Source organism: Giraffa tippelskirchi, chromosome 1 (assembly GCF_054371585.1).
Source record: "Giraffa tippelskirchi isolate mGirTip1 chromosome 1, T2T-mGirTip1v1.2.pri, whole genome shotgun sequence".
Classification (NCBI taxonomy): domain Eukaryota; kingdom Metazoa; phylum Chordata; class Mammalia; order Artiodactyla; family Giraffidae; genus Giraffa; species Giraffa tippelskirchi.
In genome coordinates this window covers 55,538,928-55,560,255 of record NC_137275.1, presented here as the reverse complement: position 1 = coordinate 55,560,255, position 21,328 = coordinate 55,538,928, and the positions used below count along the sequence as shown (strand labels likewise).

General features: G+C 38.9%; 1 protein-coding gene and 1 long non-coding RNA gene across 3 annotated transcripts in view; one reads left to right on the top strand and one right to left on the bottom strand.

The window, feature by feature from the left end:
- NWD2 (NACHT and WD repeat domain containing 2) overlaps positions 1-21,328 on the top strand; it is a 219,212-nt gene that overhangs the window by 183,393 nt on the left and 14,491 nt on the right. For both annotated transcript variants that reach the window (XM_081527487.1, XM_081527388.1), the window contains 2 exons: positions 16,589-16,792; positions 20,429-20,573. In XM_081527487.1, the coding sequence (XP_081383613.1) occupies positions 16,589-16,792; positions 20,429-20,573 (349 nt within the window). The remainder of the gene's footprint in view (positions 1-16,588; positions 16,793-20,428; positions 20,574-21,328) is intronic.
- The window catches only part of LOC145520629 (uncharacterized), a 28,982-nt gene continuing 20,752 nt past the window's right edge, over positions 13,099-21,328 (bottom strand). The window contains exons 3-4 of the long non-coding RNA XR_014064648.1: positions 16,565-16,771; positions 13,099-14,361 (exon numbers count right to left, since the gene is read on the bottom strand). This is a non-coding gene — a long non-coding RNA (uncharacterized LOC145520629). The remainder of the gene's footprint in view (positions 14,362-16,564; positions 16,772-21,328) is intronic.

The window sequence follows — 21,328 nt, the reverse complement described above, 5'->3', positions numbered from 1 at the left end:
TTCACTTTTCACTTTCATGCATTGGAGAAGGAAATGGCAACCCACTCCAGTGTTCTTGCCTGGAGAATCCCAGGGACAGGGGAGCCTGGTGGGCTGCCGTCTATGGGGTCGCACACGACTAAAGTGACTTAGCAGCAGCAGCAGCAGAGATGAGAGGACTGGTAGAGGGCCTCTTCAAAAGGTGGTACATGAAAAGCCTACAGAAATGTCTTATCTCCAGGAAAGGGAAATCAAGACAGAGGAGTTTGGTTCTATGGAAATGAGCCAGCATGGAAGGGAGGAGTGGATGTGCTCAGATTGGGAAGTGGGAAGGAGAGGGGCTCAGAGCAAATGGAGCTGTGGACAGTAAAGGCCTGGGGACCTCAATAGTATGGGAGCTGGTGCCTCTGTAGTGACCAGAGGGAGAAGCATTGGGCAGTCGGGGATGGGAGGGTGGGAGAGAGGGACAACCTGCTGTGTCAACACACCTGACTTTGTCTTCAGTCAACAGTAACCTTGGCATAAATGTCATCAGGCATTGGCTTTAGCAGACACTGCCTTAGACATGGAAAGCTTTACAAAGGTAAAATGGCAGAGCAACAACATCAAGACCCTGAGCCTCCAGAGAGCACCTGAAATCCCCTCAACACCCCCAGAGCTCTTCTGGAGGAATTCAAGGCATTCTGAGCTCCAGGGAGGATAGATGCAAAGTCAATAAATCCTATATTGTGGTCATGATTTTGGCCCTAGTTTATCCAACTGTTAGAGCCTACAAATTATGGATGACATAAATATTTTCATGTGTAACTCAATATTTTCCATCAGGAAAGAGGTGATATTTCAATATTCCTTTTAAATAAAACCATTTTAATGTATTTTAAAATACTGGGTCAATTTTCTACCATCTAAGGAGAGAAACTATTATGTACGATATCAGAAGTACTTTTTAAATTGAAGTATAGTTAATTTACAATATTGCAGTAGTTTCAGGTGTATAGCATAGAAATTCAGGAGTTTTTAGCAGAGTGAAGTAAGGTAAGTGTTAGTCACTCAGTCATGTCCAACTCTTTGCAAGCCTACAAACTATAACCCACCAGGCTTCTCTGTCCATAGGCTTCTCCAGGCAAGAATACTGTAATGCATTGCCATTCCCTTCTCCAGAGGATATTACTGTGTATTCATTATATATAATGCTTTTTATCTGTTAATCTGATACTCCTAATTAGTCTCTTTCCCCTTTGGTAACCCTAAGTTTGTTTTCTATATCTATGAATCTGTTTCTGTTTTGTGTATAGATTCATTGTTTTTTAAGATTCCACATAAAAGTGATACTCTCTGTGTTCATCCATGTAGCTGCAAATGGCAATATTTCATTTTTTGTATCTGAGTAATATTCCATATATATATACACATCTAGGCCAAATATATATATATATATATATATATATATATATATATACACACACACACACACACACACACAATATCTTAAGCCAATTGTTTGTTGATGGATACTCAGGTTGTTTTCTTGTCTTGGCTATTGTAAATAGTGCTGCTATGAACACTGGGGTGCATATATCTTTTCAAATTAGAGTTTTTAGAAGGATTCATAAATGTGAAATTCCAGTTACAGATTAGACATATACTGCAGGGGACACCTGTAAGTTACAGTAGACCTTCATGAGCCCAGGCATTAATAACACTGCTCTTGGGAATTCCCTGGTGGCCTGTGGCTAGGACTCTGCACTTTCGGTGCTGAGGGCACAGGTTTGGTCCCTGATTGGGAAACTAGGAACCTACAAGCTCCGTAGTGCAGCCAAAAAACAAACCAACAAACAAAATAAAACCCTGCTCTTGTCATTAAAATAGTTAACACTTAATGAGCCCAACCATCTTCTGTTCAGTTCTTGGGCCCGTGGTGCACATGCCAGGCTTCCTCCTAGGCCCGTCTGCTTCGTCCTTAATTCAAAAAAGAAACTTTGCTTTGGAACTGTGGGCCAGCAGTACATGCACAGGCGATTCAGCTTCTTTTGTAAGGCTTTCAAAGCAGCACTGAAAGGCCGCAGCAGGATCTACACACACACAGGCAGCTCTGAAAGAACCCTTAGACACACAGACCTGGGTTGACCCCTGCAAGGCAGCAGGAGAAGCAGTGAGAGCCTGCTATAGGCCAGGAATTGTACAATGTATCCAGGCCGGGACAGGGACCAGCCAGCCGGACAGTGGCTGTAAACACCAGGCTTCATAGGCATGAAAACATGGCTAGAATCCATATTTTCAAGTAAGGAGTCAGATATCAAATCTGAGCATGGGACTTTTTATATGTTAACATAAATTAATGTCATTTCTACTGACATAATGCCCTCAATATTTGCTAACTTGATAGAATATTTAGTATGGTATTATTTACAAAAGCAAAAAACAAACTAGAAGAATCTAAATACTCATCACCAGGAAAGCAGTGAAGAAAATGTGGAATATTCTTATAATAGGATGTTTGGCTAGACACAGAAACGGACTAGATCTAAATTTATCAACATAGAGTCATCACACACAAAAAAATGTAAGCATAAAAAAGTAGAATATGCCTCTTATATAATCTATGTAAGTTTTAAAATAGAATGTGCATAAATATTATGTTTATATGTATAAAATATAAAAATAGATTATATTTATACATATAAAATATAAAAAATAGAATGAAAGAATATATAATATGTGCAGACTTACAGTTTGTGCTCCTTGGGAAGAAAGAGGAGAATCCTCCTGGATCTGCAGATCAAAGGAGAATTCAATTTTATCTGCTATATTTTATTTCTTTTATTTTAAAAATGTCTGTTGGAAACAGAGTCTGTAAGACTAAAGGCAAAAGTAGCTACACTTAAGTACGATACTCATATCAATAAGACCCATTTCCTACAAGGATGGAGGCTTGTAATCCTGATACTGCTGTCAGGTATATTGGAGTTAAACCAAGTAAATGAATGGCAGATGGTGGGATCCAGATTTCTTACAGTTGGAGTCAAAATGTAAAGATCAGCAAAGGGAGGTACCTAGAATGATCCATGTAGTAAGAAGTTACAGTTGGAGATATTAGTTATAGGAAGTTGATGGAGAGCTCACATTTAAGATAATTGAAGTGTATGACTAACAACTCAATATGGAGCACAGATTGTTACCTATGGAAATATTTTTTGATATGTGTATATATACAGGTTAGTATACACACATATCATTTTGAGAGGGCCTAAAATAAATGAACTGCAGTAACAACAAACCGGAGAAGGCAATGGCATCCCACTCCAGTACTCTTGCCTGGAAAATCCCATGGACGGAGGAGCCTGGTAGGCTACAGTCCACGGGGTCACTAAGAGTCAGACACGACTGAGCAACTTCACTTTCACTTTTACCTTTCATGCATTGGAGAAGGAAATGGCAACCCACTCCAGTATTCTTGCCTGGAGAATCCCAAGGATGGCAGAGCCTGGTGGGCTGCCATCTATGGGGTCGCACAGAGTCGGACACGAATGAAGTGACTTAGCAGCAGCAGCAACAACAAACACATGTGGCACCCAGATCTTGGTTTCTAATTCCATTCTCCAATAAAAGGAACAGGAGCTCTTTGGACAAATAGGAGATTCTGAGACTGGAGAAGGAAATACACAAGATAAGCCTGGAGCATCTTATGCCAGAAAATAAGTGGTTCTTAGAAAATAAAAATTGCCACAATGTTGGTGGCATGTTAAAGGGACCCAGAAGTCAAGTGAAAGAACTTCCAATGGCCAAAGCTGGAATAATTTGAGCAACAAAATAAGGTAACATTGAATTATAACCCAAAATATAAAATAGCCACAAGTCCCTACTGACATAGAAATGTAATTGGAAGACCTCCCTGCTGGTGCAGTGGTAAGAATCTGCCTGACAACGCAGGGGACATGGGATCAATCCCTGGTCCAGGAAGATTCCATATACTGAGGAGCAACTAAGCCTGTACACCACAACTGCTGAGCCCGAACGTAAAACTACTGAAGCCTGCACACTCTAGGGCCCTCAAGCCACAACTAATGAGCCCTTGTGCTGCACCTGCTGAAGCCCGCTCTCCCTAAGGCCTGTGCTCCATAACAAGAGAAGCCACTGCAATGAGAAGCCCGCACACCACAACTAGAGAGGAGACTCCAGTCACTGCAATTAGAGAAAGCCTGTGTGTAGCAGCAAAGACCGAGCACAGCCACTAAAAATAAATAAAGCAGGGTGTACATTTCAAAAATAACTTTTTTAAAATTGGAAAAATTAATAAATTCTGCACACAATTCCAAATTATGTAGATCATGTAAATTATGTAGATACTCCACCCTAAAGGAGGGGAGTACAACTCCCACCCCTTAAGAGTGGGCTACACATAATGACTTCCTTCCAGAGAGTACACTATGATATTGGGCCTGGGGGTAATTTTACAGTAGAGAAACCCAACCAACACTACTTCAGTCAGGTGACCAAGGTTACAATTAATATGAGAGTTTAAGTACCATTTATATGAGGAAAATTCTCCCCAGAACCCATAATTCAAGTCTAATAATAAAAAAAAATCAAGCAAATTCCAGTAGTGGGCATCCTGCAAAATATGTGACTAATATTCCTCTAAATAATCAAGGTAATCAAAAATAAAACCTAAGGAAATGGACATGAGTTTGAGCAAATTCCAGGAAGATAGTGAAGGACAGCGAAGCCTAGCGTGCTACAGTCCATCGGGTCACAGAGTCAGACACAACTTAGTGACTGAACAACAACAAGAAAGTGTCACACCTGACAGGAGCCTGAGGAGATGGTAAAGAATCCGCCTGCAATGCAGGAGACCTGGGTTCGATCACTGGGTTGGGAAGATCCCCTGGAGAAGGGAAAGGCTACCCACTCCAGTATTATGTCCTAGAGAATTCCATGGACTGTATAGTCAGTCCATGGGGTCACAAAGAGTTGGACACGACTGAGCAACTTTCACTTTCAAGGAGAAATGACAGCTAAAAGTAATATGACATCCTGGAACAAGAAAAATATTAAGTAAAAACTAAAGAAATCTGATGAGAGAAGTGAGAGTTGGACCATAAAGAAGTCTGGGCACCAAAGAATTGATGCTTTTGAATTGTGGTGCTGGAGAAGACTCTGGAGGGTCCCTTGGACTGCAAGGAGATCAAACCAGTCAATTCTAAACAAAATCAACTCTGAATATTCACTGGAAGAACTGATGCTGAAGCTCCAATACTTTGGCCACCTGATGTGAAGAGCTGACTCATTGGAAAAGGTCCTAATGCTGGGAAAGATTGAGGGCAGGTTGGAGAAGGGGGTGTCAGAGGATGAGATGGCTGGATGGCATCACTGACTCAATGGACATTAGTTTGAGCAAACTCAGGGAGATGGTGAAGGACAGGAAAGCCTGGTGTGCTGCAGTTCATGGGGTCACAAATAGATGGACATGAGTTAGCAACTGATCAACAAAGAAATCTGAATAAACTGTTTTAACTCATAAAATGTGCCTATATTGGTTCCATAATTATAGCAAATGTACCATACTAATAGGAGATGTTAAAAATAGGGGAAATTGGGGGAGAAGGGTGATATATGGGAACTTTAGTACTCCCTGCTTAAGTTTTCTGTAAGTCTAAAACTGTTCTAAAAAAGAGTCTGTTAATTTTCTAAAAATCACTTGAAAATATGACCAAATGTTGAGTTTTCAAGCCAGGCTGTGGGGGCAATTATTTCATGCTTTATACAGTTCTCTATTTATCAATTTCTCAGAGTTAGAATATAGAAACTTAAGCACAATTCTGTCTCCCCCATTATGTAAATTAGTAATACGGTGGGTGATTTTACTGCTTTGTTTATATTAACACTGATTAAAAGCAATTGATAAATTAAGTCTCTAATGGAATAATGCAAAGATATAAGCTAAAAATTGCTGAACTTCTTTGTACACAAATCTTTATATAAATAGTAAGATGGATTTCTAAAAGTGGAATTTTATACCTACTGCCAAATTACATTCTCAGCAAAGTTCTACCTACTTTTACTGGCACTCTTTGTCTTGAGTGCCCATTTGCTTATTGCCTAGACACCACTAAGTATTATTTTTCTCTGTTCGATAAGCAAAAAGATCTGATCATATGTGTTTTCATTTGCCATCCTATGAGTATTAATAGAGTTAAGCATCATTACTATCTTTCATGCTTACTGGTGTTGGTTCTTCTGCTTCTAAGAACCTGTTCATGTGTTTGTCCGTTTTCCCATTGCTATATGAGAACTCTGTACAAAAGTTTTGAATATTACCATTCTCTCCTCTCTGCTCTTTTGTGACACCATTCTACTCTTCCACCTCCTGCTTCTGTTCCTGCTCAAAGGTTGGCGATCCTCAGCCTTGTGCTCTTTTCACTCTAATTCCTTCTTGAACTACCTAATCCATACAGATCTCTGACTGCTCTCCCAGAAGGAAAGCCCAAAAGGAGAGGAGACCATGATGGTCTTGTTAGTATCACCAACCTTCCTGCCTTCCCTGGGAACAAGGGGGCTCCAGCGATGTTCAGTGCTTAAACTGGGATGTGCTGTGCTTAGTTGCTCAGTCGTGTCTGACTCTTTGAGACCCCATGAATCATAGCCCACCAGGCTCCTCTGTCCATGGAATTCTCCAGGAAAGAATGCTGGAGTTGGTTGCCATGCCCTCCTCCAGGGGATCTTCCCAACCCAGGGATTGAACCCAGGTCTCCCGCATTGCAGGTGGATTCTGTACCATCTGAGCCACCAGGGAAGCCCCTCAAACTGGGATAATCCTGAGCAAACCCAAATGATCAGTCACCCTGTGAGTCAAGTGCCCAATAAATATTTGTTGAATGAATGCATGATGATTTCCAGGATTACTTTTCCAGCCAAATTGCTCTTTTGATGTTATAGATCCATTTCTAATTGCTTCATGGACAGTACCACTTAAATAATAGCATCTCACGTCTAATATGTCCAAACTCTCTCTCCACTGAAGTGAAAATCACTCAGTCGTGTCCAACTTTTTGTGACCCCATGGGCTATACAGTCCATGGGATTCTCCAGGCCAGAATACTAGAGTGGGTAGCCTTTCCCTTACTCCAAGGGATCTTTCCAATCCAGGGATTAAACCCAGGTCTCCCACATTGCAGGCAGATTCTTTACCAGCTGAGCCACAAGGGAAGCCCAAGAATACTGGAGTGGGTAGCCTATCCCTTCTCCAGCAGATCTTCCCAACCCAGGAATCGAACCAGAGTTTCCTGCATTGCAGGTGGATTCTTTACCCACTACCCCCTGTAAAAGACGAACAAGCAAAACAACAACAATAAAACCCTGCTCTTCTGTCTTCACATTCTCAATGAAGTCTTTCTCTAGCATTTTAGAATCTCAGTAATCCTTACACATTTCTTGGTTTTATAAGGCAACTGTTTGCAGTTAGGGTTGTAACCTGTACTTTGAACTGATTTAAATTAACTATAAACTCCAGCACATTACTATTGCCCAACCTTTTTTACCCTTTTGGCTGTTTCTTTTGCTCCAATGTTTCTTAGGAATTGTCAACTTAAATAAAAGGGTAAAATAAGGCAGGCTTGAAATTACAAAAAGATGAGTTTATTCAGGAATAGCAGAAGAACTGCAATTTGAAATACGCAACTGTAGCAAGCTACAGGTGAGTCTGATGAGCGTTTCAGGGAGGCTGTCTTTATGGGCAGGAAATGTAAAGAGGGGAGAGTTCAGGAAGAGTCTGTTAAAGTGAAAAATAAACAGGCCAGCTTTGAAAATTCCTCAAGCAGATAAAACCAGTCCAGTCATACAAACAAAGCTCAATTCAGCTTATTTTGTGAGACCAACCCCACCCAGGTCATTTCTTGCTCATGCTTCTGGAAACCATCAGCCTAATTTTCCGAGGTTAATATGAGACAATCCCTGACTGACTCCCTATAATTTAAGAAAATTCCAATATTATCAGTTTTCTGTAAATCAGGCTTTTACAAGAAATCAGTCTCTCAGTCCTTAAGATTTGTTTTCCTAAGGATATGTGTGTGAGATTTTCCATTTTATATCCTCTGGTTCCATTTTAGACTGAAGTTTTTTCACAGAATAATAGTTGTGTTATTTTTCAGGTAATGAAACTTTGTTACAGAGAAAAGCACATTGCACTAAGTAAAACGCAGCAGAATTACATGGATATAAGTAAATATTATTTGTATCAGTTAAGTTCAGTGATGAGTTTCAATGTATAAATTTAATGACCATAGTTAAACTATGAATATAAATTTTAAGAAAAAAGGGTAAATTATAATTTTATATGAGCTGAGACTCTCAAAAACACTAAATCATAGCATTAACTTAGTTATTCTATTAGGTATATCACTAAATCTACAACTTGGCCCTCTCAATACATTTTAGGATGAATTGCCAAGAATACCAAATATTATGTTAACAAAAACTGCTTCATTTTCTTCATCTTTATGCTTGTGTTAGCTCAGACTGCCATAACAAAATACCATAAAAGGGGTGGCTTTAAAGAACAGAAACTTACTTTCTCACCGTTCTGGAGTTTGGAAGTCTGGACCAAGGTACAGCATGGTGGGGCTGTGATGAGAAAGCTCCCCTTGGCTTGAAGATGGCTGCCTCCTCGCTGTGTTCTTGTTTGGCAAAAGGGGTTTCAGTGTTACTTCCTCGTCTTAGAAGGGCACCAGGGTGGATTAAGGCTCCACCCTTATGACCTCACTTAACCTTAATTACCTCATTAAAGACCCTATCTCATTCACATGGAGGGTTAGGTCTTCAATTTTTTTTTAATTTATATTTTGCATGTGGGTTGTCCGTTCCCCTGAAGTACTGCCTGTGTTCTCTGTAAAGTTAATTCCACACATCTGTTGCTGTTCTAGGCACTAACACAGTTAACCCAGGTTCATTCTTTTAAGCCTCTTTCTCCCCACCCTGAAGAGTGGAGGAGCTCCTGTCTCACCACGTATTATCTCACCTTCACACCACTTGTAAATAACCATTTACCCATTTTTTCCTCCTTTCTATCTTCTGTTTGTCTTTCTTTAATCAAGAGACGTTTCTTTCCCTTCTCAATCTATCCAGCTGTATATTTCTATTACATGTATGTATGTTTGAGTGCACTGAATATGTATGTTTCTCTATAAACTGTTTAAAGTAATGGTGTCTTAAATATTGCCAAGTGTTTACATTTCACAGAGTGCTTTTACCTGGAGTAACTATTCGATTCTCAAAAGAAACCAGAGCAGATGTATGACCAAAGGTAAAATTTTATCTCTACTTACAGATGTAAAAGCTGAGACCCAAGGAGGTTTAGTGACTTTCTAAGGTTATTCCTAACATTTTGCCTTTTTCTAACCTCAAAATATTTTTTTTATTTTTTGCTTGCATTAATGTTTCTATGTCTATATATCCTATTTCAGAAACTCTTGTTTGTGGTACATGAAACACAGACTTACTGTGTACAAATTGTGGGAATGGACATTTTTTGCCCAGAAAGATGCAAGTTGTAAATAATCATTATATACTGACAGTTTCATCATGTGTATCTGGATAATTGAATGACATGAAAAATGCTAAACATTATGTGCTAAGTATATCTGCTAACATCCAATCTTGGCAACCATGAATACAAGAGTGTATCTCTAATGACTGAGAGATGAACAGTTATCTAAAGATATTACCCTTTTGTCTGTTGGTGCCAAACATATCTTTCTTAAAGATCTTATCTAGATCATCCTTAGTATGGACATTATGTAGTTCTAGCAAATAATGTTTTAATCATTTGTCATTATTATTTCCAATTCATCCCCTGTATTAGTCACAGTTCTCCAGAAAAACATAACCAATACAAGATTATAATATAAAGGGGTATATATATTTATAAGAAATTAGTTCATATGATCATGGAGGCCAAGAGGTTCCATGATCTGCCCTCTGCAAGCTAGAGCCTCAGGAAACCAGTCGTGTAGTTCCAGCCTGAGTCCAAAGACCTGAGACCCACCAGTGCCTGCGGTAGAAGTCCCAGTCCAAGTGCTGGAAAAGACCAACGCCCCAGCTCAACACAGTCAGGCAGAAAGGGACTTTTTCCTTCTTCCATCTTTTTATTCTATTCAGGCCCTCAATGAAGGGGATGATGTCCACTCATACTCGAGAAGGCAGTCTATTAACACTTCACTCAGTCTGCTGATTCAAATGCTAATCTCATCCAGAAACACCCTCACAGACATACCCCAAACAATGTTCCGCCAAATTTCTGGGCACCCCATGGTCAAGGTGATACATAAAATCAAGCATCATATCCCCCTTTCTCCAGTTTCTTTTATTCCCTGTGACACAGGACACAAAGTATGAGTAATAGAGTTGCAATCCAAGGCTAAATAAATTACCTTATGTTTATATTCAGAAAATCTTAAGTCAGTTGTGAAGGTGTTTCTTGACTTTGGAAAAACATTGAGAAAATAGCATCAAGTGTGTGAGGCAGGTTCAGATGATTCTTGGAATGGTTTAGTTGTCTCATTCAGCAACAGAGTACTGACTATAAATGTTGGCTGTGAGCTCCAAGGACTACATCACAATCATCTTCGTCTCTCCACCCAATGGCAGATAAAACAAATGCAACACCCAAGGCCATAACACTGAACATCCCGCAGTCCTTGTGAACAGTGGCCCCTGGAGGTGTGCTTGCACAGACGTGCATGATGGCCTGACTAGAAGAGTCATCACAAGGATGTAAGCCATCTGCAGGCACTCTCAGGAGGGAGCACAGCACCATATAACTTGATGAAGTACAAAGAATGAGGTTACTGAAAGCCCTGTATTCAAGCGTTAGTATCTCCACGTCTTCTTAGAGAAGTGGTTTGGGCAAGCCATGTGAGGTTTGTGAGCTTTGGTGTCTTCTGCTGCAACTCCCTATTTCACAGAATTATGAATATTAAATGAGATCAAGTACAAGAGAAAATTGTATATATTAATGTGAATTTTATCCCTTCTCCAGGGGATCTTCCCAACTCAGGAATTGAACCGCGGTCTCCTGCATTGCAGGTGGATTCTTTACCAGCTGAATTACCAGGATAGCCCCTTAAGAAATAATAGAGAAGCCTAAAGAAAGGAAAGAATAGTTCCACCTACCTTGCATTAGTGACTGGGTTGAAGGGAATGGGGCATTTGAAGAGTATGTACTTCAGTTTGTTATAGCATCAATGGGGGGAGGGGACGCAAGTGATGGAATCTCGCCTTTCTCTTCCAGCTTTCCCATGAGTGATGGCTCATCAACAGCAGCCCAGGGAGCAATTGTCCACCTGCCTTTGAAGCCTAGCTTCCATAACTCCAGAAAGACTGTCCTCACCAGTCTTTCCTGATATCCCACAACAGAGTAAAAACAAAGACATACTGAGCTCGCCAACACCATGGAGAATACATCAACCTCTCTTTTCTATTTGCTGCAAGAAAAACTGCATGGCATCAGACTCAGACCCCAAAGATTCTCAATTGCACACCCAAGCAGAACTAACCATAAAGAACTTGCGGGAGAACGAGAGAGGACAAGGACAAGGGGGAAAAAAATCAATGTTTGTGCAAAGGAAAAGAAAAATCAATTGAGGGGAAAGAAAATGTTATCCCTAAGCCTTTGAAAGCAGTGGCTTAGACATATCCATATCAGCATAAGGAAGGGAAAGATGATACAAAGAGTAGAGAGTCCTTTTATACTTAAGTTCTCAGTTGCAAGGAAATCAATAGCTCAAAAACTATTTCTTTTAAAAAAAAAAAAATTGAGGTGAAATTCATATCACATAAAATTAACCACTATAAAGTGAACAATTCTGTGGCCATTAGTACATTTACAATATTGTTCAAACACCTCTATCTAGTTCCAAAGCCTCTAGAAGTATTTCTTTTTCTAGAATTTTGTATACAGAAACTACACTCGAAATTTTTCTTAGACTTTTCAATCATTTGGGCTTAACTCCCAGATTGTATTTAAGCACTCAGTTGGCTTGTTGCTTCCTACCTAACTAATATTAGACATCTTCAGTGTTTCAAGATGGGCCATTTGATTAGGTGAATGGGAGAGGCAATTATGAATTTCCACAGACAGGAGAGATCCCATACACTTATGTTCATGTGTATATTGACAGAGTATTCAAACAACTCAATGAAAAGTTGAAAATTTATTTCAGCCATATGCGTTTCTTTAATTCAGGGTCATGCAGGCAGACTGAGCAATGGTATAACTAATATATATGGACCTCAATGCAAAATCAAATATAGTCCCTCAACTCTTCATCAGATTTCTCCAAAAACTGGTTTAACCAAGGTGTTTGTGCAAAGGAAAAGAGAAATCCTCTAAGCAGTGGCTTAGATGTATCCATATCAGCACATAAGGAAGGCGAGGATGACACAAAGGGTAGAGAGTCCTTTTACATTTAAATTCTCAGTTCTCTCAAGACTGGTTTAACCAAGCGAAAAATTACATTCTTGAAAACTGGGGTCAGAAAGATGTAGAAAATCTGACTCTTCTTCTGTTATGGGAGTGAATAGTCTACTGACAGTGAACAGAAAATAATGCTTGCTTGTGCATAGTTTCTATAGCTGCTGTAGCGTCATCCCTACGACATGTCTACTCTCCATGGCTACAGGGCTAAGGAATAGTCTGATTAGGAAACAAAGACTGGACCTCCATCTTGCCACTGCCACTTTTGTTGTTAGCGTTTTAGACTTAGTCCTGAATCCCTACCCCTGCTCTGAACCATTGACCATGGAAGCAGAACTTTGTAACTGAGTTGGACTGTATCTTCCTCTAAATTGACTGTTGCCATTCCTGACAGATACAGGTATGCTGTGTGTGTTACCTTATACCTGTAGCCACATAGAACCCCAAAAAGTCTCCCTGAAAAGTGTGGTAGCAAACTTCCTTTTTACAGTTTCTCTTTTTGCCATTTTTCAAATAGTGAGATAAGACTGAGACAGAATCCTATTTGGGACTCCTGAAAAGTAACTGCTTCATGATTTATGAGCATTCTACCCAAAGGAAGAATCAATAGAGAGAAGGCAAAGACTTGGGGAGAACAATCCAATAAGTAACTTTAAGCCTATCTCACATTATTACTTTTCTGAAGTTCTGTGTTAGCACTTTGTATATAGCAGGTGCTCAATATAATTTGTTATTTGAATGAGATAAGGATATTTTTTCTTCTTTAGTAATCTCCACTCTAAGGAATATTTTACCTTACTATATTGATCAAATAATGTTACTATTTGGTGCCAGATGGTCAACTCAAATAATTATTTTTAAATAGCCTTCAATTTTTTTTTTGTAATGATCTGCTGTGTTCCCTGTCCTGTCCCTTTGGTGCTTGCTAACCATTACTCATGAGACCACATATGCATTGCCCATAGCAAGCGGTCCTTAAAGTCTATTGAGGAATCAATAGGTTCATTTGTAACCACATTTTAAAATCCAGTGTTCTAGGTTCCCCAATCCCAGTGATCCTTAGGTCTGAGAAGGCATCTTGTAACCTGCTAACAAACACCCTGGGTGATGTGGTGCATGTCATCTTGAAGCATATTTCAGAAACTGATCCATAGACTTCATCCTGGCCTAGACTCTGTGACCAGCCTTGTTTAGAGCAGAGAGAAGATGAAGTACCAACAATAAATTGATAATGTAGAGATGATGGTCCTTCCCTGGGACATGATCTTGTTTCACTAGTCGCTATTATGTCCTCTTTCCTACTTCATGCCTGAAATCCAGCTGGTATTTCCCTGGATCTTGGTTGCTGAGTCCATCATATTCTTGGGCTTCATTGGTTGCTGATTGAAGAACTGTCAATTACTAAACCCCATATTTAATGTTCTGGCTGTTTACCAAGTCTTTCGTCCAATGACCAAACTCCATTGTTTGCTTTGGGAATTCTTCCAAAAAGTCCTACCCCTACTGTTTAGAAGTCCACTTAGTCCCTGCCTTGCCCAGGTAAGTTTGCAGCTAACTCTCCCAGCACAAAAACCTCACTCTTCATGACAGATATTTCTGACTGAAGATCCTGACTATCCTTATCCAGAATTAGCCAAGGGAATAGGATACTCACCAGGCTGTGCTGTGCTGTGCTTAGTCACTCAGTCACGTGCGACTCTTTGTGACCCCATAGCCTGTAGCCCACCAGGCTCCTCTGTCCATGGCGATTCTCCAGGCAAGAATACTGGAGTGGGTTGCCATGCCCTCCTCCAGGTGATCTTCCCAACCCAGGGAACGAACAAGCATTCCAGGAAGATTCTTTACCATCTGAGCCACCAGGGTAGCCCATTCACCAGGCTGGCTCCCCTTAAAAGGATCATCTCCACCTGTACCTGTGGTAGAACGAGAGGTCATGCCTGCTCATTTAGCCAAGTTTAACACAAGAGATTTTAGAAGAGGAATTGTTAAGTGAAAAACAAGTCTAAATGGTATCATTTTTGTTGCATACAGCCTATTGTCATGAATAGCCCTAAACAAATGCAGATTCAAATAAAAGTGCTCTTAATTTGTGTTCAGTATTGAAGTGAAGGTTGCTGACAAAACTGGTACTTTCCCAAATTGTTACTTTACCTGCTGAGAGCTGAAATACTATCTTTACACAAAAGATGAAGTTTCAAATAAGAATGGAACAAACTCCAAGGATATCTTTCTCTGTCTTGGTTTGTTCAAGTAGTCAATAAATATGGTTTTTAATACTTTCTATGTACTAGGAATAAAAAAGCTCTGGTCTCTGCCCTCATGAGGTTTATCATCTTATATTACAGTTTAGGTCATGAATTTATGTAGGAAACAGGTCTATCCAGGACTTTTCTTCTCCCACCTGTCTGTCTGAGATGAAAAGAACACTCTGGGTTTCAGAGATAGTAAGAAATGCTCCCAAGGAAGCCAAACCACAATTCACCTTCCAGTGGGTAGACTTCCAGTAGTGGAAGCTTATGGCAAAGTTGCTAGTCAACAGGAAGAAAGGATGAAGATGACCACAGATTAAACAGAAATCTTCCCATGGATATTATAAAGCAGACCAACATGCCTTGGATAGTATAGATCTGTGTTAGAGTTCTGTATGTTCCTTTCTTCTTTCTACCAGATAAGAACTGAAGATTAATTGAAACACCAGGTGCTATATAAGCTAATATTTTTGACAGCTTACACCAGTGGTTCAGACACCTGGAGGGCTTGCTAAAAACACAGATTAAACTCAGCTGTTTCAGCAGAGTTTCTGATGCAGGAGGTCTGAGATGGGCCTTGAGAACTTGCATGCCTAACAAATTCCTGGGTAATACAGATGGTGCTGGTCTGAGGACATTTTGAGAACCATGGGCTTAAGCAAACACTTAGGGGAGCCTTTGAAAGTGTTGCTCCACAGAGGAGTATAGACAGCATCATCAGGCTTAAAAACTTTAAATATCTGTCGTTTTGCTCACTACAAAATAATACATATGTATTGCAAAAAAAATTTAATACAAAAGCAATAAACTCATAAAACAACCAAAGTAAATTCGAAACCATTCAGTGAAAAGTAGCCATTGGTAACCTTGCTGTGTATTCTTATAAAATCTCTATGTGTATGTTTATGTCTGCACATATATATGATCTCTTTCTCATATATATATAATGTATATACAATATCAGATTCATCTTATACACACTGTTTTGTAACTTACCATTTTACTTAATAGTATATTATAAACATCTTTCTACAGCAATAGAGTTCTAAAACATAATTTGGCACATCCTTTGAATAGAGATACCAAATTGTATTTAAATGTATTCAAGTGTTCCCACTTGCTGGACACTTAGGTTTAACTCTTTTCTGTTCAAACAGGTTCAGCATAAATATGCTGATAAGTCATTATGTACATCCTTATTTTCTAAAGACAGATTTTCAGAAGAAAAATTGCCAAAACTCATGTATTATCAGAATACCCTTCAAAGAAATATTGGATCAATTTACACATCCATCAGCTCTACAGAGGCATTTTCTCATATGTCCACATAATGCTGAGCACATTTTCCTTTGCCAGTTTAATAGGGACAAAATGATATCTTGTTTATATTTTTAATTTTTTTCAGTGACCAGTGGGATCTGTCATACTCAGTGATTTCATATTTCTCATTTGTAGCTGTGTAAATCTGGGGCTTAGAATCAAACTATTAACTCTATACAAAGCAATTTTTGTTTGTTTGTGAGTTTATATGTTTGATATTTCATCGAGTCCAACACATCATTTTTCTTTGTCATGAACCAACCAAAAATCTCAAAATAGGTAACTTTTGTTATATTATGTAAACTCTGGGAAAATTTCTCTGTTACGAAATTCTGTAGTTTGGATTTGTCCGATACACAACCCCAGTATATGAATTTATTACACTACAATATAAATGGTCTAATTTTACTTCCAAAATGATCCATGTGAAAACATATCCACTGTGATTAAAAGAAACAATTGATGGAATAAAATATCTTGTTATCTATTCATTAATATTTATTGAGTGGTCATATGATGTGAAACACTTTCTTGGTGATACACTAACCTGAATTTTCTTGGTGATACACAGGGACTGTTAGGTGAAAAATATGGGAACATCCGAATCCCCGGAGAAGTTGAAGCCTCAGAGTTTGAAATGATCTTGGATGCTGCCGTAGAGGTGAAGCTGGACACCAAGTTACTGGAAGAGTGGTACTGTCGGGATGAGAACTCGGTGCCAGCCGCGTATTACCTCAGACCCAAGTCAGAAATGCTGAAAAGCAATAAAAATGCAGTAAGTTATCTCTCTCTCCAAAGTATGTCTCTCTCTACATTTTTAAACTGTTTATGTCACCCAGGGGTGGTTTTTCTCCACAGAAAAGGCACAGTAGACAGAAAGTTATTCTGCCCTGGACCCTAAATTTCTTTTTAACAACTAAATCCAAAGCTAAGAAATCTTCCAAACTCACCTTTCTTTTTTGACATCTTAGACTTTCCTTCTGGGGTCATTTCCTTCTTCCTGAAGTATATCTTTTGGAAGTTCCAAAAGAGTGATAAGTTCTGTTTATATGAAAATATGTGTATTTTTATCATCTCACTGTAACTTATATATTCTCCGTTTGGTATATGTTGTGCTTTCTACATTTGTGAATTCATATAGTCGATCAGTTTTAGAAAATTCTCAGCCATCATCTCATCAAATACTGTCTCTCCTCTATTTCTTCTTTCCTTTTTGCTCTTTAGTTGCATGTACAATAGATTGCCTCACTCTATCCTCCATATCTTTTTTAATTTTTTAAATTTTATCAAACTATAGTTGATTTACATTGTTGTGTTAATTTCTGCTATATAGCAAAGTGATTGCTATACACATATATATATACATACATACATACATTCTTTTTCATATTCTTTTCCATTATGGTTTATCACAGGATATTGAATATAGTTCCCTGTGCTATACAGTAGGACCTTGTTGCTAATCCATCCCATATATAATAGTTTGCATCTGTATCCTCCATGTCTCTTAATTGTCTTTCACATTATCAATTTCCTTATCTTTCTGTGCTACTATCTGGAAAGTCACTTTAGATCTTTTTTCCAGTTTACCAAATTTCTTCTTCAGCTGTGTCTTCTCTGTGCATTGAGTTTTCAAGTTCAACAGTTATATTTTTAATTTGTAAAAGTTTTTTTTGAGGGGGCAGTCTTTTAAAAATCTGCCAAGTTATTTTTTATAGTCTCTAGTTTTTTTTTAATTCAGTATGTTCCTTTAACATCTCACACATTGTTATTTTCTTTTTTTTTCTTTTTTTTCCTCCCTCCCAATTCATTTTTTTAAACTTTTAGTTTTACATTGGAGTATAGTTGATTAACAATGTTGTGTTAGTTTCAGGTGTACAGCAAAGTGATTCAGTTATACATATACACTTATCTACTCTTTTTCAAATTCTTTTTCCATTTATGTAATATGGAGTAGTCTTTTTCATGTTATGTAATATGGAGCAGAGTCCCCAGTTGGTCCTTGTGGGTTATCCATTTAAAATATAGCAGTGTGTACATGTCAGTCCCAGACTCCCTGACTATCTCTCCTCCCACCCTTCCCCTCTGGCAACCATAAATTCAGTCTCTAAGTCTGTAAGTCTGTTTCTGTTTTGTAAATAATTTTAATTTTATCATTTTTTTTTAAGATTCCACATATAAGCAATATCATATATTTGTCTTTCTCTGTCTGACTTACTTCTCTTAGTATGACCAATCTATTTTGATATTTGTAAACAACTGAGACGGCTTCCCAGGTGGCTCAGTCCTAAAGAATCTGCCTACAAAGCAGGAGATATGGGTTCGATCCCTGGGTCGGGAAGATTCCCTGGAGAAGGAAATGGCAACCCACTCCAGTATTCTCACCTCGCAGATCTCATGGACAGAAAAGCCTGCTGGCTGTACTCCATGGGTCGCAAAAAGTCGGGCATGACCTAGTGACTAAACAACAACAGAAAACGTTCTTTCTGTGAACTCAAGTTGGCAAAAAATGTCAGCAGTGAAAGTATTTTCACCTGATATGTTAATTTATTTTCTTGTGTCTTATGTAGAACCTTGCAGAGAGGTTGAGGCATACATGAGTGTGATAGAAACACAGTCATTGTCTCTTCTCCAACTTTGTTTCCAAATGTATCCATCATATGTCCCCTGAAACTGAATGAAGGAGGTGGATAAAACAAGTGGGCCTAATTATTGCCTAGACCTTTTCAAGAGGTTGAAAAGAAGCCACAGGACTTCCCTGATGGTCTAGTGGTTAAGAATCCTCCTGCCAATGCAGGGGACATGGGTTTGATTGCTGGTCCAGGAAGATTTCATGTTTCAGGGCAACAAAGCCCAAGCACCACAACTACTGAGCCCACATTCTGGAGTCCAGGCTCCGCAACAAGAGAAGTCCACCCATTGCAAATAGAGTAGAGAGTAGCCCCCACTTGCCACAACTAGAGAAAGCCTGCACAGCCAAATAAATAAAAATAAATAAAATTTAAAAAAGAAAAGAAGGCATAGATATCCATTCCTCTTCCAAAGAAAATATCCTTGATAATGCAGCACCCAGGAGCTCCAAGAGGAGAAGAGCCCTGGGTTAGCAACAGCTCTTCATTTAAGATCCCTGTGTTTTTGCCATTCTGACATTTAACAGAAAGCATTTTCTCCATTCAAAATGAAATGTCAGATTATTCAATTCCTCTTCTTCCTCACATGTATTTTTTGAAGTTATTATCTGGAAGAATATGGAGAATACTGGGGTAAATCCCAAACCATTCACCAGGTAAATATGCCAGAAGTAAAGGCAGTAGCTGGTAAAGTAGGTATCAAAAAACATGATACCTCAAGAAACCAGTTTTACAAAGCTGTAAAACTTACACCTATATTACTATTTAATTGGCTTTAGCTGTTCCTTCTTTGTTTGATTCTATGAGCCTCTAGGGAAATTTAAATTACTGACTGAACCATGTTTCTGCATAAATTGTTGTTAAGTAAATGATTGTTTGAATAAGATTATCAGCAAGACTCTATAAATGTTACTTTCTTGGTAGGCACTCCTATTTTATTTCCTAGAGGATAATAAAAAATAAATGAGGAAGAAACAACTAAAGACAATTAAATAGTAGCATATGAATCAGTCAATTCAGTTGCTCAGTTGTGTCCAACTCTTGACGACCCCGCAGACTGTAGCACACCAGGCCTCCCTGTCCATCACCAAATCCTGGAGTTTACTCAAACTTATGTCCATTGAGTCGGTGATGCCATCCAACCATCTCATCCTCTGTCATTCCCTTCTCCTGCCTTCAATCTTTCCCAGTATCAGGGTCTTTTCCCATGAGTCAGCTCTTCGCATCAGGTGGCCAAAGTATTGAAGTTTCAGCTTCAGCATCAGTCCTTCCAATGAATATTCAGGACTGATTTCCTTTAGGATGGACTGGTTGGATCTCCTTGCAGTCCAAGGGACTCTCAAGAGTCTTCTCCAACACCACAGTTCAAAAGCATTAATTCTTTGGTGCTCAGCTTTCTTTATAGTCCATCCAACTCTCACATCCATGCATAACTACTGAAAAAACCATCCTTTTGACTAGTCTGACCTTTGACTGTATTGAAGAGGTGATTTTGGTACAACATTTGTATCAAAACTCAAGAGTGAAACACACAATATATTGAGAAAATCAAACAAACAAATCCTGTTTGGATTCACACCGTTGTGTCACTTGGGTGAGTTCACATCACTTTCAGGGTACTTGGGAGGGTAAATGAGATACTACCCATTAAGCACCTGTCATGGTAAGGCCCATGGTAGACTTTCAAATAACAATGGTTCTCTTCCTCTTAAATATTGGGTTTTCTTGATAATTTTAAGACTAACATCTCACTTAACATCTCACTCACAATCTTTCTAAAGATGCAGCCTTCTGCCAATGCTGAGAATGAGAAGACCTGGCAAGAGATATCAGATGAGATCAAGAAGATATTTAAGACTGCTGTAAAACTGTTACATGAAAAGGGGAAGATGAAACACAGCCAAGCCAAGAGGTACCTGTTCTCAGGTAATTTTTTATGCATCTTCAGTACACTGAGGAATTGATCATTGATAGATGTATTCACTGTTTCCTTTTATGGTTGTGCAAATTTAATAGTATTTACTGCCTGATGAAATTTAATTTTTCTAAATGTTTTTATCTCCTGGAGAGACAAGTAATCTTTTTACTCAAAGATAAGCCTTTACTTACTTAACCTGAGGAATTCTCCAAAAATATGACTTTAAAAGAAGTCACAGGAGGCTGGATATAATAGACCAGACTCTGCCACTATTTCTCAGTTGAACTGTTCATTAATGCACTTGCTCAGCAAACATTTGTTGGGGGCATATATATGCCAGGCACTGGGGCTACAACAATGATGAAGAAGGCAAGGTTTCTGCTCTCCTGGAACTTATTGTTTAGTAAGGAGGAAATAAGTGATAGGCAAGTAATCAAATAAATGAACAATATAATTTCAGAAAGGATAAGTGCTATGAATAAAACACAGTAATAGGATAATAGGGCCTGATGAAGGCTGTGGGGGTCCAGATTTAAATAGGGCAGGTGATAAGGAAATGACTTCTGAGCTAAATGGCAGAATGAATCAGAGTGGGCAGTGTCATATCTAAAATAGAGAATTCCAGGCAGAGGGATTGCCAGGTTCAAGGTTCCTGAGACAGGAATGTGCTAAGCAAATTCTAGGAGCAGGAAGAAGGTAAAGGTTGCCAAGCTCAGATAAGGAGAAATGAGGTTAGAAGGTGGGCACAGGCCATAATAACAAC